This window comes from Argopecten irradians, chromosome 9, assembly GCF_041381155.1.
Source record: "Argopecten irradians isolate NY chromosome 9, Ai_NY, whole genome shotgun sequence".
NCBI classification, from domain to species: domain Eukaryota; kingdom Metazoa; phylum Mollusca; class Bivalvia; order Pectinida; family Pectinidae; genus Argopecten; species Argopecten irradians.
This window is the reverse complement of record NC_091142.1, coordinates 17,535,320-17,555,671: the sequence shown is the minus strand read 5'-3', so window position 1 is coordinate 17,555,671 and position 20,352 is coordinate 17,535,320. Positions and strand designations below refer to the sequence as shown.

Genomic DNA, 20,352 nt, shown 5'->3' with positions numbered 1-20,352 from the left:
ATCGAAATAGAAGAAAAATGACGTCAACTTTGGCTGATATGACGTCATCTGATTGTTCGGCAATTGTGACGTCACAGCTATGTAAGATAGATTTATCTTACATAGCTGTCTTTCATGGGACAACTCTATCTTACATGGCTAGCTATGTGAGAAATACTATTCTATATTTTTATTTGCTGTTCCGTGCCTTGCCTCTCTGACTGATATAAAGGGACACACCACCTCCTGTAGTATGACCTCGGTAATGATGAATTATGTGGTTTAGCCATCTGTTAAGGATTTCTCTGATGGATGAATACCCTTTAGCCAAGTTTCACTCAACCCCACAATATTTCAGCACTTGCTATCTATTTTCCCAAAAATGTTAGGTATTTCAAGAAACGAGATGTTCTCTTATTTATGTCATAGAGTTGTTTTTTCATCCGGTTAATCAAATCCATCAGAAGCAAAAATTATCCAGCACGACTGATTAACCTCGGCTTACCATCACTAGAGTACAGAAGACAGAGGGCGGACGTAATTGAAGTGTTTAAAATCCTGGCTAATATTGATAAATGTGAAAAGGATAAATTATTCAGCATTAACACACAAGAGGTCACAGCAAAAACCTATCAAAATAACAATTCAGGCTGAATATAAGGAAAAACAGTTTCTCACAACGGGTTATCAACAGCTGGAACGCGCTACCTGAAAGTGTGGTCCAATCAGAGACATTAAACCAATTTTTTAAAGAAAGGTAATTTCTCCCCAAGTTGCTAGCTACACCCCAACTCAGCTGCCACTACCGGAAAGGGCAGACCAAGTGGTGGGTCAGAGAGGCCTCAGGCCTACAAGTTAGACCTCGACGACAGGTAACAGGTAACAGGTAAATCCGAAAGTCTCAATGTGTTGATAGCTGATTTTGAAGTGGAATGTTTCTTATACATGTTACACAGGTGAACGGGATTACTGGTGGTCAGGGTCAAGGCTGAATAAATACTGACATAGACACATTAGCGCGATAATGCACGTTGGTATACCAAGTAAGCAGACGATGAAGATGAAACGTTATTAAACAGGGTAAAACATAATCATTTGTTGATATCAATACAAAGAATAATATAAAATTGTGAGAGGGAATATTGATATTTGTTAAAAGCTAACATGAGGAGTGAGAGAAGTGGAGAAGATATACGTCAGATCAAGCGACTAAACCTGTATCACATTCACTCAAGCATGGAAGATTCAATCTTACTGGTCAATGGGGTTATACATGTATACATGTATAGACCGGGAATTTTATCCACAATAAGTATCGAAAGCAACACCATGGAAGCATTGACTCGGTAGAGAAGTTAATGGAGACTAAGAAAGCATTGTATATTGACGATAAAACGAACTCAAGCAATATATATATATATATTCTCCACTGTAATTCTACTGCTTCGACAGACCGGAACGAGCTCAAGTTACAGTATATATACATGTATCAATCTATATTTTATACGGTAAACCTTTGACCTCTTTTATTGAACAAAGATGGCTGCAGAGGAGGAGATGTATGAGAAATCATGGATTCTTCGTCACATCATGGATAGATGGGTAGGTAGTAAGGAAATAGTGGCTGCCCGAAGAAAACTTACACTTGTAAGAGAACTCGTTGAAAACTCGGAGACAAAAAGTCAGCTTAATTCGTTTGCCACGGGAAGTATGGGTGAGGGATTCCTTATGGAAGGTTCAGACCACGACGTTATGTTTACCTACAAACATGTGATCGTTTTGTGCCCCGATCATGAAATGACATCTAGTCCAGATATCAAAAACATATTGATGGTAAGAGATGCTAAAAGCAGGCCAGGCTATGTTACTTTAGAATTGGATGTTCGCTCCCAGGCATATCATCCGAACCTAATAAGATCCATGGTTCCTGTTGGAGATCGCTACTTTATTTCAAGTGAAATGTTTCAAGCACTGAATATTGATAGGTGCAGACGTGATTATCAGTTAAACGTTGAGGCACATGGACCAGCTGCAAATATACTGCATGAAAACAGTAAGGTTGATTTTGATTTTGTAACCTGTTTCAAAAGCCCTGATTGGCCAAAAGAAGCAAATGAATGGATAAGTCGACCCCGCCTCCATGGGTGGCCAGATCCAGCATTGAGGAATGAGATAGTTCATGAAGGCTGTCAGCTTGTCCCCATGGGAGATAAAACGTCCGCTGACACATTCCTACAATGGAGAATTTCATTCGTTACTTCGGAAAGAAAACTTATTTTTTCTCTCAATCATATTCAATTCTTAGTATATGGACTTTTAAAGTACGTTCTCAAACAGATATCCGAAACAATGGAACAATTGGTAGGACAAACAGATATTCTGACATCTTATATTATTAAAACCGTGATATTTTACGCAGTGGAAAGCACGCCAAATTTATTATGGCAGGAAAAACATATCTTCTACTGTTTCATGTGGTGCTTAAGTATCCTAATAGCCTGGGTTAAAGCTGGATTTTGTCCGAATTACTTCATCAGCGAAAACAACATGTTTCTTGGCAAAGTTCATGGTGAAAATCAACAACAACTGCTTCGTTTTCTCATTGACCTCCATAACAAGAAATGGGGATGTTTGTCAGTTGGAACATTCATGCAGCCATCATTAGGACAAGTTGTTAATGAAATAAGGGCGTTGGGATCACCAGATATTCGACTACCTCCGCCAGCATCGTTAGAACGTAAACTTGATGCAACTGTTTTCAATGAACTGGCGTTGATTTATTGTCCCCCAGATGCTGTCCCGGTAATGTTGAAGCTCCTATTGGAGTCTAAGTCGGATATAGATGAGTTCTTAGCTTATACCACTGCAACAGAGGGACTTTCAAATGCTGCACTGGAAACATTTGGGGATCATAAAGACTTTAGAGGAAATAAAGATAAAATACAAAACTTTAAGGAAATGCAGGAACCAGCTTTTACCACTTGCTGAAGTGTGTGGTAGTCCAGGATTATTAGCAACATATCATTACCAGATAGGCAATCTCACAAAAGCATTGAAAATATGTAGATACATGCTCTCGTCAAAGAAGGTTTACATGAAGGCGATGGATAAGTATGAAGATTTGTACTGCGGTCGTGAGTATACCATGTTGTACAAATTCCATGAAGTTTATGCAGCACCAATAATAATAGGGAAAAGTGCTTCACAATTCTGTCCATCCCAATTACATCTGGAGTTGTCAAAACTTTCACGTGGAGATTTTCTTTTTATATCTCCTCTACCATACGTTATAATTCCCATCCCATTACATCTGGAGTTTTCTGTGCTACCACGAACTTGGTGACACTATGAGACGTGACGCAGCACTGGTTCACCTTCGTGCAGCGAAGTATGGCAAGCATCACGGAGGCTACAAAAACTGGATTGTCCACAACATGTTGGGTATCTGTTACGAAATGGTCGGTGACACACAGAGAGCTCTCAGGGAATACAGAGACTCTCTTACTGTTCAGGTACCGGATCAATATAAAAACCCTGCCAGGAGAGGATAGAACGTATGTGGTCAAACTAAAGACGGCACGCGTACAAATGTACGTGTATCCGCTGTCTGAACTTCCAGAGATTTTCCCCTACTCCCATTACATGAGAGTCGACTGGTCAGCCGTTTCTTTAATTTATCGGACGTCATTTTGCTGACTACAACGTGTTGTTTCAAAAGTGTCTCGTCGTGGTATACCTCTAACATTGTTGGAGTATTTTTCCCCGTGAACTTTGATATGTTACATTTGTGTACCATTGTCAAAATGAAGTATACATTCCTCATTATGTTGAGTATTCAGTGCATTCAGAGACTAGTTACGAAATTAACATATTTAAGTCAACTTTTTAATCTTATGAATTTTATAACATGGGCTTTTGATGAACAAACTAAATTTCAAAATGAACTAAATTTTAGCCTCAAAATATCATAATGGTTTAATTATTTTACCTTCCGTGTATGTATTCTGACTGATGCGAAAGGTAACCTGATTAAGTTTCAATTCAATATCGGATCTGATTAAATTTGATTGCCAAAAGTGAACTTTAACGCAAATTCTCAAAATTCTGTGTTTTAACCCTAAAAAACCAGAACTGATTTAATTATTTTTCATTATCCTTTGTTTGTTTATTCTGACTGATACAAAAACAATTTTGTCCAAGTTTCATTCAATTAAATGCGATTGATTTTGTCAAAAGTGCACTTTAATGCAAATGTTGATACCGCCGTCGTGTTGGTACACCTTCGACGATTGGTATACCTACGACCGTCGAAGACCAGATAACAACTGTAATGCCTGGTGGAATTATGTAAGTTTGTAAGCAATAGAAACACCTCCAGTGTTGGTGACATGATACAAAATCTAACTTTGTGACTGGCGCTCTCTAGAACAACGCAGGAAAGACATGCGACCAACCATGCTTCATAAGATAACACATAACAAAATAAACATTAGAAAAGACCTACTTGTTCCTCCAGTACACAACACAAGACATGCACATCTGTATACACATCAGACTTCTTCATGTAGAACACGATGAAGGTGGTCAGTACAATATAGATGTAGATATAGAAAAAATAATAATATAAATACCATGGCAGGAAATCTGTTAAATATGGATAATGATACAGATGCTATTAATCTTCATGCATTCCAACATACATGGTTCTGAAGCATGACAAAACACTTGTATTTCTCGACAGAGATTTTATTTTCGGGAATAAACAACAATTTTGTGAAAATATGTACTCAAGCAAAATAATTTACAGTCATGCTTAAGTATTTAATACTTTTCAACTATCTCTCACATCCCTCCGTCACTTATAAATGCATTATATTGATATTTCACATATTAACATCTTTATTCTCTATGTGACTTAAATGCATTATATCAATACTTTACATATAAACATCTATCATGATTTATGATGTTTTCATTTAAACGTCATAGAGTTCAACGTTTAAGGAAACATGTAATTCGCTTAATTCAACATTTAAAGAAATCTGTAATTTTGTTGTTCAACGTTTAAAGAAATATGTAATTCGTGTAGTTCAACGTTTAAAGAAATATGTAATTCGTGTATTTCAACATAAAGAAATATGTAATTCGTGTAGTTCAACGTTTAAAGAAATATGTAATTCGTGTAGTTCAACGTTTAAAGAAATATGTAATTCGTGTAGTTCAACGTTTAAAGAAATATGTAATTCGTGTAGTTCAACGTTTAAAGAAATATGTAATTCGTGTAGTTCAACGTTTAAAGAAATATGTAATTCGTGTAGTTCAACGTTTATGTAGTTCAACGTTTAAAAGAAATATGTAATTCGTGTAGTTCAACGTTTAAAGAAATCTGTATCGAAATGTCTTTTTCACTAATAAAATAAACATTAAATTGTGTGATACTACGATGTTAGTATTAAGCTGTATCGCTCAAATGTAGAACCTTGTTAACTCAATCGAAGTCTTTTTCCGAGTATTCGAGTTAGCAGGAGAATAAAGTGGGTTTTTTTTTATTCCGGATCAAAAAATAAAATAGTTCTAATTAAACTGGATCTTCGAGTTAAACTGATTCGCTGTAGTTGACAATGTATTAATTTCTCTCAGCATTGGCGTATTAGATAAGTTGTAATGAACTTTATACAATGTACAGCCGTGACAGTAATCCCAGCGTCTAAACAATGACATAGATGCACAGAAATCTGTTGTACATATGGAACATGAGAAGTCACGGGTAAGATACGGTAACTCGAGACAAATAAAAGGATCCTTTCTCACGACAGAATAAACCTTAACGTTGAGAGGTATGTATATATAGTATGGAGACAGAACACATCACCTATGTATCGTATTATATAGCTAGAATACGAAACTGCGTTTACAGAAAAAGGGTTTATATGTATAAAATGACAATGTGACGTAAATTCGTTCAGTTTTCCTTGCGAGTTGATTACAGTCGTGTTTTTTAATCTTTAGTAATAATATTTAGAGTGTAGAGATAATTATTCACGCGCGAGAACAAAGATAAGTCATATCTGGGTGAAAATTTGGACACATTTATCTAGTTACATTTATCTACTGAAGTATGATACATTAATGAAGCTGTGAAAATCATTCAAATGGACGGACAGACATGTACATATAACACAGAATTTATGCACTGTAAAAGTATGTCTTATGAATGTTAAGATGGAAAGATACCTGCAAAAATAATTTTAAATTAAATCAAAAATGTTAAATGTAGTTGTAGACAATAGCCTAGCTTCAAGGCCTGACTTTATGTACTATTTTGATAGTCCTTGGATGTGCTTGTACAATAAAAACCTATGTTTTGTAAGTAATGTCATTCTCAAAGTATTGGTAACTTTTGGTTAGGAATAGCATATTGAAAGCCCTTCTTGATTTGTGAGTATGACACATACATTTGTAAAACAGGAAGACATTTAATTTCGCGAATTTCGTTATAAGATTATGAGAGTACATACATTCCTTATATTTTTAGTATCAAATTGTCGCTACCCCATTGATTAATGTTACGAAAATATTATAGGCTAAAAATGGAAATCGATTGTCAAACAAATGTAAATTGATTGAGAAAACCTTTTGTCACCTTACAAATAATAAAAAAAAGTAAATTCATAAAGGAATGGAAAAGACACCTTTAAAATGTTTTAAGAAAAATAGATGGATTTTTTTTAATAAGGAAATGATCCAACTGGTTTCGCGTTACTAATGTCGTCTGAATCGAAACAACATATGACGGAGCGTTTACAAAATGATTCATTTATCATTAAGATGTTACCGTATCGACACATGACTGCAGACACTACTGAAATTGACTGATAATGAATAATGTAGAAATTTATTTTAAACAGAAAAATAAGTTCATTATATTGTAAATACATCTGTATCAAATTAAATATTGATACAGTATTTCTCAAAATCAAAATGTCGTGAATATCTTTGATTACTTGTACTTTGTGCTTTCATAGATCAATTTGCGTATTCGCGACAATTGCTATATCAACAAAATAAAAGAGTGCAAATGAATTATACACAACGTAGCAACAAATGAACACTTACAATAGTTATTTACAAACAACAGTAGCTTCGTAATTACTTCATTGGTATTTATTGTTCACATGTCGACCGCGTCATAGTTTGTCATTCATCTATATACAGAAATCATAATCGCCATTTACATTATGTTATCTACCATGATGACAAGTATGTTTCAATGATTGACAATTAGGGACAAGTTTTCAAACTGATACAAATATGTCAGGCACGATGTTATCAAGAACATTGTATTACAATCCGAATGGAACAAGGGATGTAACTCCAATTTTAAACTGAGATAGTATTGAATTCATGAGTTACAATGTACCATTAATTAATATACACAGGTGCGTTTTATTTCGCTGACGACTTGTAATCCCCAGACGTGCAAGGTAAATAAACCTTTTTAGCACATTAAAAAGAAAATAGATCCAGCTTTCAGTTATGGTCTAAATGCGACATGAACCAGTTGTCAAAAATATTGTGAGGTAATGAGATATGTGATATGGTGTCCGTCGTATTGTACTCAATTCCCGTTGTCCGTCAAAATATTATATATGTATTGGTTTTTTTTTTATATTGAAAGCCATGTGTTTTTATCAAGTTTTGTAACACAACTTTTAGTATAAGTAATTAATTACATGGTATAAAACAACAATTTATATTTTGCAATAGGATAAAAAAAGTTCTGAAAAGAGATATTTTTACTACTAGTAACTTGATTTGATTAATATGATTTACCTGTTAAAAGTCTAAAACTCATACAACACAGGAAAACTATATAAGAATGAAAAAAGAAGGAAGGATGAATATTCAGAGCAAATACATGGAAACCCACCTTAATTGTTAAAGTTCTATACATCCGCGTTAAGGTATGTTTTTAACATAATGGTGTCATATAAATTGTCTAATTACAAAGTAACTATTTTTTATTTTGCCTTTGTGCAGTCGTATAAAAAAATAATGCTCGATGATGTTAATTTTTTTCATATTTTCAACTTGTAAATACACATATCTTAAAAGTATTCATTTTGTTACCAAACGTGTTTGTTATAACATGAAGTGTATTTAGTAGTTTTAGCATATATTGTACAAAAACAAAGAAAAAAAGAAATGATGTAAGTTTTGTACATATCAATATTTCAAGTGTTTGTTATAACATGAGTTATTTTAGTTAAACTTACAAAAAAAGAAAAAACATTCAGACATATTTTTATTAGATTTATTAAAACTAAAAAATAACGCCAATATAAAAATATTTATGTGAGGGCATTTTGCATTTAAATTACATGTATTCAATTTATCTTTGTAAGTATACGTATTATGTTTGAAAAAACTTTATTCCAAATATTTGCAAATTATGCTTATATACATATGACATCTGTGTGGCATGCATATGTCTTGGAGAAAATAAATTCCATCTGCTGATTATTTTAACTGATTTGTGTCATTGAGAACGTAAAATGGCACAAATCAGGCATACCATAGCAGATAATACTATTAAAATGCTATTGTCATTTATCATAATGTTCAACATTGTAATTGCATTAAATGATTCATATTGCATCATCTCTTCTCCAGCTTTATATGCATTCCGTTTGAAGAGCGCAAGACGAGATCGAGCTCTACTTCCGGTTCTTGTTCCGTGTCAGGCAAAACTTTTATATCTGTAATATATATGAAAAGATTTTTGATATTTGAGAAAATTCAATGGTTTAGATTGTTTTTCAATTCATATTAAAGTTTGTTTTGTTTCACGTTACGTCCATTTGATAATAATATTTTATTTGACCACGCTCTTTGTAGCCACGTCTCGTGCTCGCAAGCGCACGTGTACCTATCCAATGTCGATGGAAATGACGCAGCATATACAATGCAAAATGCAAACTACGTGCGGTACCCTGGCGGTTTTATTTGAGAGCTGGCAAACCTTCAATTACGACTCAAGTGGTAAGTTGACGGATGGTTATTACTAAAGTATCTAACAACTACCATTGGTATCAAACTTTTAAACTAACATCACAAACATAGAGGGCTAGCCATACCTGCCCTCGTGTTAGGCAAACTTTAAAAAGGCCTACTATAATAGAGAGGTTTAACGGAAAAGGTTAGTGGTAAGACTACTTGTCCACTGAAGGATAAATGTCACTGGATGAAAGGGTTATAACTTTACCAGAAAAGTTTATTGTTTTAACAATTTATTACCTTTGAACTAATTTAGCTAAAGCAACCTTCTGTTCATCAAGGGCAAAGTGTTGTCCAATGCAATTCCTGTAAATTCAGAAATCATAATTAAGTTAGAATTAAGTATTTTGGTAAAGTACAAATTTATAAATAAAATCCTTGATACATTGGCTAATTAGCCATTTCCAACCAACGACGTTAATGTAATACTAAAACTGTACATTTATATTGTATTGTGAATAAAGATATTCCGTGTTTGCATATTACAGAGTTATCTGCCCTTGCGGGTAGGTATTGATTTTGACGTCATGTGATTGCGAGCGTAATGTCATACGTTTAGGAGAAAACGACGCGAACTGCGCTCCCCAAAATAATGACGTAGCAATCGATACCTACACGCAGGAGAGATAACTCTGTAATATGCGAAAACGGAATATGCTTAGAATAGGGTTTTTTTTGATAATAAGCATGTTGTCATTAGATCTAGTTTGTACTATCAAGTATATTTAGAATCATGTCACAATAATTTCGGTTATTACATTAAAAATGAAAATTTAATGTTAATTTATAGAGTTACTATAAATATAATTAACAATTATGCCTTTCTTTATCACGAGTTACCTCCCCTTATCTTCATAAACCTCACCATTTATATATGTTTTATATAATTATTTGTTTGTACCACCAATATCAGGAGATGACTAAGATAGGCTATGCCTGATGTCTAATCCTATTAACACATAACATCTTTTTTCAATAAAATATTTGAAAATTGAAATCTTGTCTGTAGGCAGAATTATATATTTGATCATATAAACCAATTTATGTTTGTAGACAGAATTATATATTTGATCATGTAAACCAATGTATTTTTGGGTACGATTTAATTTAGCGGGTGATACGACTATACGACTTTACCTCGGACCCGCGGAGAACGGTACATAGCTGTACGGATCTTTTTCAGGATCATTGACAAATCGATCTGGCCGGAAATTCTGAATAAAAACACAGAATGATGGTTAATATATAGACACTTTATCCTTTGTCTACCATGTTATTACGTATCAGAAAGGTTCGACATTGCATGGTTAATTTTCTCAGTGTAGTTCATTTCCCAAGTCGCTTTGAAAAGAATAATCTTAATTTATTTACTTAGTAGTTGGTTCACTCGTTAGGTTCATTAGACTTCAATAAATATGTCTCCCATATGATTTGTCTGCTTTTCAAATTTATCCTTATAATTCAATTTACAAAAGATATTATCTTTAGAATTCGAAATCAATTTTGGATTTTTTTTTCTTAGAAATCATTACGCCGTTGTTACAGTCAATCTGAAGCGACGTTACAATTATGGTGGTGCCATTTTTTCTAAATGTTTAGGCCAATGAAAATGCTCGTTACAAGCAAAATTGAATTATAGCATTAAAATGTACCTCAGGATCGCCCCAGATGTCTTCTCGTTTGTTTAGGGCATGTATTAAGACATATATCTCCATATTGGCGGGAACTTTGAGGCCATCCAAGTCTATTTCTTTTGTTGTTATTCTCCCGACTGAAGGAACTGGAGAGAAACATCCGCATGGACTCTTTCAGGAATAAGGTAAGGCGAGAAAACTCCTTGATGTCACTCCTACATAAAAACAACATTGATTTGTCTTCCACAAATCCTATTTGTATGTCATTTCAACGTTAACAGTAGACATTTTGCCTTAAAATCAATTTGTCATATGCATTCTGTTATCATTGTATAGGTTTATTTACTTATTTGTTGTCAGTGTCCGCGCATTTATTTACATCTTTCTGTGAAGCATAAGAAAAGGATAGCATTGTGTCAATCAGTGATTCAGTGAGTTATTGCATTCATCTACTCGAGTCATGGACTCATGATTTTCTTGTTTGTTAGCCCACTATATCTCTTCGCAATGGAAATCATCAAAATTTGAAAAATTATTGTTTTTAACTTGCCCTAAAAATGCTACGTAAATTGTTATAGCTGCCTGACTGAATTCACTCTATTTCTCCTTCAGAGCTTGTATTCATCAAGAAACGAGGAACATCCTCTGTATATTCCTTTTTGTTAACATGGACGCTCTTTTACTTGTGTGAGATACACGTATATTGGATCTGAAACCGGGAATTTTAAGATAAGGATCAAAATGTTGTGGACATGGACCCTGGTGTAGTGACATTATGCCAGAGAGAGGGTAACGAATCTGAATGGTTTCAAAGACCACCAATATAAATGTGAATGTATGGAACTGGGATTTACCATTCAACTTCTGTTTTGTCACCCAGAACTTTTCTGACTTCTTCGTAGACCTTTTGCTGCTCTTCCTGATTCTTTGATAATGAGTAAATGGCCCAACTCAGGGAGGAGGCGGTCGTGTCGTGACCTAAACACAAACACGTTTTATCTGGACATGGAGGTAGATTTAAAGTTAGAAATCCTATTCATGTTCGAAAAGTATTACTTTTTTGTAGATGATTTCATATTGTGTCAGTTTTATGGATGAATTACATCAAAGTTATCAACAAAAATAGTCTTTTTATTATATCAAGCATAATTCCGGTGAATGTATATTTAAATAGATATTCAAGTGTGAATGATGAAAGGTTACAGGGATCAGTTAGGCTAAAGTCTTTAAACGAATGTTTGTCTGGCCTTGTAAATTATTCAACAAAACATTGAGACCAAATGATAAATAAACTCATAATAATAAATATATATTTATCAAAAACTGCCAATATACAGCAGACGACATTCAATCTCTGTCGTCAAAATGAATCCACAGAAAGTATGTCAGATAATACGACGCTTAAAACAACTCTCTTTTACCTTCGAAAAGAAAAGTGTCAACTTCGTCCCTGACTTCGCGGTCGGTCAGTCCTTGACCGTTCTCATCTCGGGCGGTCAGTAGGATGTCCAGGAAGTCTCTACGACGCTTCGTCAACACTGTAGTGTCAGCGGCCTGAACACACCAACTTGTATTGTTTAATATATAACTCTATAACCAGTTACATGTATTTCTGCAGGGTTTTATTCCACGAAAAAGAAGTAATTGGAAGATAATATGTACTTTTATCGCTAGACCTCGAAATATGAATTCGTGAATTTTGATTTTCTCGAATTATCTCAAAATCGCGACATTTTACACGCAAAAAGAAACAGATACATGCATGTCGTGTTGTATTTTGTCGTACCAAGCTATCACAATATACAGACAAAATGATTCACATTAGTCTATTCTTTATAAAAACCAAACGTATATTAGTACTGTAATCGCACGTGTACTTATGTCGGCGCAATCCAATATTTACTAAAACTGAAAATGCGATTCCCACAATCTCATTTTTGCGCATTTTTAAGCGTGAAAAGCGTAAGAACAAGATTACCACTGAAATATGCACATGCACAGTATTCATATGTTCATAGATAATATATAAATAATAAATAGGAATGTTTGGCTTTTGAAGATTTCAACATTAATTATTAAAAAGTAAAAACAAAACATACCAATGACAGCTTCCTTTCCTTAATTACCCGCTCGTCAAACTCATGGACGTACTTTGCACATTTATAATATTCTCGTCCCCATGACGACATTTTGAATATGATATCTGGATGTAACCATGGTTCCCTATAACGAGATTTATATTCGATAGTACAATAGACAATAGAAGGTAAAAAGAATTGTATATACAATTGTTTCATTTGTACTAAGGAAATATTTAATCATCGACGACGCCAGGTATCGGGGGATACATAGGAAATGTTTACTCAAGGCAGAAATACCCTATGAATTTACTACCTGACAGTCAAAAATACTAATTAAACATTTTGATGGCGAGAATAAAACCTACTGTTATTTTTCCTATGTTTCATATATTTTTTAATTTATGTTTTTTTGGCTGATTTCATCAAAATCACGTGTAAATGCTGCTAATCCTTGACTTATTGCCAGGTACGTACATGTAACAGCAGCCTTGTTGTATAGAAAATTTGGCAGCTATCTCTCCTTTGCAGCCACGGCCTTCTCCAGCGTATCGACAAAGATATCTTTGTTTTTTGTCTGTTCTCCGAAATAGCATATTTCTTAATATGATTTTAATATCATTATTTATACCGATATTATTTAGAGCCATGTAATAAAAATAATTTTTTTTTTTTTTTTGGTACTACATAAACAGCTAAATCATTACCCTTCGTTCATCCCTGCTACTTCACATCAAAGAGATGCCTGTTTCCTTAGTACCAACGGAAGAATTCTATGCTTACACTTAACTCTTGCAACTGATACGCGAAACAAATTATATCTACGAAATTTCGATACTCGATCGTAATGTTAATCTACGTAGTCTAATGCTTTTCCTGTGCAAACCAAAGTTGCATCTTCTGTATTCCTTCTTTGCTTATTACAGAGTTACCTCCCTTGCGGGTAGGTATCCCATTGTGACATCATTATCTTCTGAGTGAAACTCACGTCGTTTTCTCTGAATGACGTCAAGCTCGCAAACAGATGACGTCACAATCAATACCTGACTGCAAGGGAAGATAACTCTATTATGTTATTACGGAATAGAAACTATTGCGAATGCGTCAACTCATCATTCGGAAAACCATTTAAAATCTAATTCTGGAATTATATTTGATTGTGCTAACACGAGTAAGTTTACAGTATTCAATTACACTAACAGTCAGATATATCGGCTTCCTTCTTTAATGTTGACAAATATGAAGAACTTACATGATTCTTTTGAGTGATATGTTGGTAAGAATCCGGACTGCATTCACGTAGGGATGTTTGGTTCTGAAGAAGAAGAGTTTAGTCAACATTATTTCCCCTTTTAATCATTATCATTAATTTCATATATGTTTGACCATATAAGCGCTCTGAAAAATTGAGGATCGCTAAATGGGACCAAATATTTAAAGATGCTCCACCGCCGACAGAGCATAAATGATACTTATCATTTGAACAGTAATTGGTGTTAAATCATGTATATATATGTCTAATTAACACAAAAAATAATATGAAATAATTTATTTTACCTTTGATGCATGCGCAATCTGTACTTCATTCCATATAGGATATAGTGCCACAGAATTTTTTCGGGATGCAATTAATTATTTTTCATATTTTTAACTTAAAGTAAAATTAGAAGCTTAAACTTTTCAATGGTGGTAATGGTGTAAAGTAAGTAACTTTTGTAACTGAAGAAAAATACAAAATCGTCTGCTCCCGTTTTTGATAGTGAAAAATTACCATTTGTCAGCGGTGGAGCATCTTTAACAAAACAATTGCAAAAAATAAGTCACATATTTTCTCCTCTACTCTCCAACCCCCCCCTCTTCTAAAAATTCACCCGAGTGAGTACTGTATTAAATGGGATGAACATTTTATATGACACCGGTATGGCAGATTAAGATAAGATATAACCAACATTGTATCTCATAACCTTGCACCTGCATATCATTCATGTAAAAGAGTGTACAATAAAACTCATCCTTGCTTCTGTAAATTTCCCATGTATAACATGATAAAGTCTAACTCATCCTTGCTTCTGTCCTTTGCTGTATATAACATGAAAAAGCCTAACTCACCATTGCTTCTGTACTTTGTCGAACTATAACATGACAAAGCATAACTTACCCTTGCCCCTGAACATTGTCCTCGTATGACAGGGCACAACGTAGGAGAGTATCCAGTGTAGCAAGGCCTACTCTATGGTAAATCTCTATACTCTTCCCATTGCTGGACGCTTCATCCAACTTGTCCTGAATAGAAAAAAAGTGTTCTTTCTTCACCACATTGTTGGTAATTAAAGTAAGGCTTATAAAAAGATATCTTATAAGCAAGATACAATACTAAAATTATCAGACGGAAATTTGAGTTCGCTTTACATTTTTACAATTTTTGAATGAGATTTAAACAGATAAGGAAGAAATATTTAAGCATGAAATTGCTGTCTTGGGGGATTTATGGTCCTTTTACTCTCCCAGGATTGCAGATAAAATGATCTTTTTTAATTTTGATATTTTTAACTTTGAATTCTTGTATGAAATACATATATTGCAAAAAAAAATCCTCCGTAAATGTGCAGTGTAACATGGAACCATCATTTTTGGTAGTGTATAATGTACATTGTTTTGGAAAGCGTGGAAAGGTTTCTTACCAAGAATATATTGAAGACCTCGTTGTAAATGGGTACATAAGGTTTGAGAACATCGAAGTGGAAGGCGGGCGTCAACAGTCGTCTGTTCCTCTCCCACTTCTTACCATCACTGATCAGTAACCCGTCACCTTATAAGGTAATATTTAGTTTACAAGTTTATAAATGAATGATGATACAATAAAAATGATGATGTAGACACAATTTACCAAAGGTCAGGGTAACCATCGTTTGTTATTACTCCGTAACATACCAATTATTTTCACATATTAGCTTTTTAAGATTTTTTTTTCAATAAAATTCTCACGCCATTGTTTCAGTCAATCAAAAACGACGTTACAACGACGAATTCATTGTTTTGAAATGACAACCAATGAAAATCCTCGTTATATAGATGATTAAATAAAATTATTACATGGTTTAAATGAATATTAATTTTTGACGGAATGGTGATTCTGTCACGGCGCTTACCTAGCCACGGCAGTAGGGTAAAGTAGCCACCACCCTTCTGTTTATTCTTTGGTTCGCTAGACTTGAGGAGGATCTTGACAGTGTCTGGATGGCAGACCCCCAATACCGGGTAGAGGAAAGATAGCCAGTAACAAGTTATCTTCCTCCCTGTCTCACGCATTCCTTTGACGGCGTAATATTGGAATTTGATGAGAGGAACAAACTGCAACAATTGATGTGATTTCTTATTATTTTTCTATCACTTGTATCTCTGTGTATCGTAACTTAGGTGGGAATACCTTATAAATTGCATTGTGAATATAAACAATGAATAAATCGATTTTATGGATTGAGAATTCGTGCAAATATCAAAATTACATTATTATTAAAATCATTCATGTTCAGTTTTCATTTAAGAACGATCTCTGCTGTATGCAGCATGTTTGAGTGTTTTCGTGTCCGTTTGTTTTTTCCATGTGTCTCTTTGACATAGTGGGACACTTGTTGTTTTATAGTGATTTCACACTGAAGCATGCCGCCAAAGACACCGAACAATACACTTCACCAGCTATACTCATTTTATGACTGGGCGCGAAGCATAAAAAGTAACTACCATTTTTATAGACTTTGGTGTGTTTCGAACAGGGGACATATCCCAGAGCCTTCCTCACCAGCAGGGGCGAGCGCTCAAATAAAGGGGAAAATGTGAGGCGGTGTCAAGGGAGACGTTATGACGTTTGGGAGAAGAGAAAAGAGAAGATTCCAAATGTTGCCTTTAAGGTCCCTAGCGCCCTATCTACAAGGCCATTATTTTAAGGAAAAGTCTGTTCTAATGCTTATAAGATTACTGTATAAGTGCTAATATTCGTAGTGGTTTTAATTTCGCTAAATTCGTGGATCCACACAAATTAATACCTCGCGAAGTTTATCAAAATAATGGTTTTATGTATTATAGCCTGTCGTCTAAATAACGCTTTTAAAGGCTACTAAGATAACTTGCGAAAATAAAACCTCGCAAATAATGCCAAAACAGTAAATCGCGAAATTTTACATCCGCGAAATTTAACAACTGTACAGTATGATAATAGTAATTGGTAAACCATAAATTTTGTATTACAAAATAACGAAAAGTGACAATGTTAAGTACAACAACTGGAATTTGAATAAAAATGCCACCAAACTTCTGTGTATGTTTGGTTTTTTTTCAAGATATTAAGATAAAAATCTACCGTTCATCTAAATAGCAATTTCATCTCTGAAAAAAATACAAATATATCCTTACACATTTCATAAATTGGTTCCGTCATGAGAATATATTTTTTTTCCTAAAAGAGTAATCCCCCCTCATTGATTTACTAACCAAATGTAAATGGCCCCATACTGGATGAAACTTCCCGAATCTGATGACTTTGTCAGATGTGTATAGGGCGATGTAGGCTTTATATCTGTGGACTAAAGCACTCAACTTCCATATTAGTAATCCAAGCAGAATAGTAATTATTGCCAACATAGATATCTCCATGCTTGAATGATCTGAAAAATAAGATATAGTTTTTTCGTATTCAAAACATGGAAATAAGTGTTAGGATATACTTCTACTCGTCAACTATTCCAATACTCAAACGTCGTACTTAACCTGGTAGTAAATCAGGGCTCGGGTGTTCAAAAGATGATTAACTATGCTAGTCACATTTTAACGACGATTTTCAAATTGAAAAAAAATAATGCCTTCACAAACAAATTAAACAGAATTTCGCTAAAGTCTGAAGTATTTCATTCTTTAACTACTTGCCCATTGTTCATGAGATAATCACCTTATGAACAACCTGGCCCTGAGCATTATGTAGCTGAGGCAGTTGCTTGGAACACGTCTTATCTCGTTGCCTCTGCCTAGGTTCACGAGCTTTTCTTTATTATCAAAATTTCGAAGTCCTCAACTACTTTTTTAGGGTCTTATGAAATACAGATGAATGTATGCAAATTGTTTCAAATCTTTATCTTTTGATAAATTGGTGAGCTCAAATGAAATGTATGTCTACATGCGTCTAAAATCTAAGACAATTATAAAACTAATTTGCAACTATATGGACATGCATGCATTAATTAAAGGAAAAATATCATAATGTATAAAATATATTATAGAAGTTTCACGATAAACATTGTTTGTGAATGAATTTGATATGTCTGAAAACTTCTATAGATGGGTTTTATGTGACACCAATGACCTGATATAACTTATGTATTAGATCGTTCTTGATATTCCAGGGGTTTCTATCACTTTATTACATCCATATCCATTCCTGGACTATGTCATAAGCAAATCTGAAGGTTATGTGTGGGCCATTATATTAGATGAGCTAGGTAGTTTGTTACTTTGATATACATGCAAAAATCGAATAACGGTACACTATTTGGCTTTGATGTTGGGCATCGCTCACTGTTAGTCGTCACAGGCAGCCTCTGGACGCCTGCGATTGGTCTTTTTAACCCCCCCCCCCTCTTCAGTTTTATTATGTCATATTCCAGGGATGGATATAACGACAGTGATAGTAACCCCTGAAGTTTATTGACAATGGTGTTAGATAGTTCATGTATCGTATTTGTTGACCACATAACAACGTTCCAATTTAACACACTACAGTATATATGATACATATGTAGAATGTATATACACATGGATTTATCAACTGCAGTTGTGCTGTGACCCACATGTATACACTATACATGTACCTCCATTACCTAAGGAGCATTGCTATGTATAACTAATAATGCCGCAAAACATTAAAATAAACCATAAACAGGACTATAACACAGAGGTTTTAGCTCACAAATTAATAATTGTATAGATTTACCTGTGTTATCTGGTTCCCCTGCCTGTGTCAACGAGGTCGTCAGGTCATGTTTTATCAGGGGCCAACGGTTGACGCTTAACATATAAATGTTAGTATTTGAACTTTACCCAGCCATAAAAAGATTTCATTTCCGGATTTGATGAAATATTACAAAACACCGGTATCAGCTTCAAGTTCTTGTGACCGTATGTACAACTCTATTTAAAATTATATGCAGCCCATTGACCGGTCGAGATGTAGGTTCGGGGTTGGGGTGGCGGTGGGGATGAGAGTCTAGTGAGGTTGGGTTGCAACACGTAATAAGAATTTCGCTCAATATTTGAATTGAAGTAATGTATTCATAACACTTAGATCATATGAAGTATCATCATCGAGATAAACAACTAGTTAACATCACCATCTGTGACAAGCCAAGTTGTCATTTACTCAATTAAAGTATGTAAGATAGCTGACACCTTTTATGATCATCTTCTATTCTTTATAAATATTTTATATTAAGAGGAGATATATTGTATACTATGAGATACCGTTAAATAGTATTTATGTAGTTCATAATAGACGAATAAAAGAAAACATGTTGATTAAAAACAACTGTATTGTGATTTTTTTATCTAATGACATTGTTACATAAACAGTGAATATTTATGTGTGACAATGTACACTCTAGTACAATGTGTGCACTGTCACCTTCATCATACAAATGACCAGGCAGCATAGATATACTATTCTATATCTTTATTTGCTGTTCCGTGCCTTGCCTCTCTGACTGATATAAAGGGACACACCACCTCCTGTAGTATGACCTCGGTAATGATGAATTAAGTTGTTTAGCCATCTATTAAGAATTTCTCTGATGGATGAATACCCTTTAGCCAAGTTTCACTCAACCCCACAATATTTCAGCACTTGCTATCTATTTTCCCAAAAATGTTAGGTATTTCAAGAAACGAGATGTTCTCTTATTTATGTCATAGAGTTGTTTTTTCATCCGGTTAATCAAATCCATCAGAAGCAAAAATTATCCAGCACGACTGATTAACCTCGGCTTACCATCACTAGAGTACAGAAGACAGAGGGCGGACGTAATTGAAGTGTTTAAAATCCTGGCTAATATTGATAAATGTGAAAAGGATAAATTATTCAGCATTAACACACAAGAGGTCACAGCAAAAACCTATCAAAATAACAATTCAGGCTGAATATAAGGAAAAACAGTTTCTCACAACGGGTTATCAACAGCTGGAACGCGCTACCTGAAAGTGTGGTCCAATCAGAGACATTAAACCAATTTTTTAAAGAAAGGTAATTTCTCCCCAAGTTGCTAGCTACACCCCAACTCAGCTGCCACTACCGGAAAGGGCAGACCAAGTGGTGGGTCAGAGAGGCCTCAGGCCTACAAGTTAGACCTCGACGACAGGTAACAGGTAACAGGTAAATCCGAAAGTCTCAATGTGTTGATAGCTGATTTTGAAGTGGAATGTTTCTTATACATGTTACACAGGTGAACGGGATTACTGGTGGTCAGGGTCAAGGCTGAATAAATACTGACATAGACACATTAGCGCGATAATGCACGTTGGTATACCAAGTAAGCAGACGATGAAGATGAAACGTTATTAAACAG

At 34.5% G+C, this 20,352-nt stretch overlaps 1 protein-coding gene and 1 pseudogene across 1 annotated transcript; one reads left to right on the top strand and one right to left on the bottom strand.

Moving 5' to 3' along the window:
* Positions 1–1,518: 1,518 nt before the first annotated feature.
* LOC138330572 (uncharacterized) lies at positions 1,519–2,967 on the top strand. The gene has a single exon (XM_069278135.1). It carries the CDS (start codon positions 1,519–1,521, stop codon positions 2,965–2,967), a length of 1,449 nt encoding a protein of 482 aa, XP_069134236.1.
* Positions 2,968–8,319: 5,352 nt separating this feature from the next.
* LOC138331666 (cytochrome P450 4A25-like) lies at positions 8,320–19,098 on the bottom strand (annotated as a pseudogene).
* Between the last annotated feature and the right edge of the window lie 1,254 nt (positions 19,099–20,352).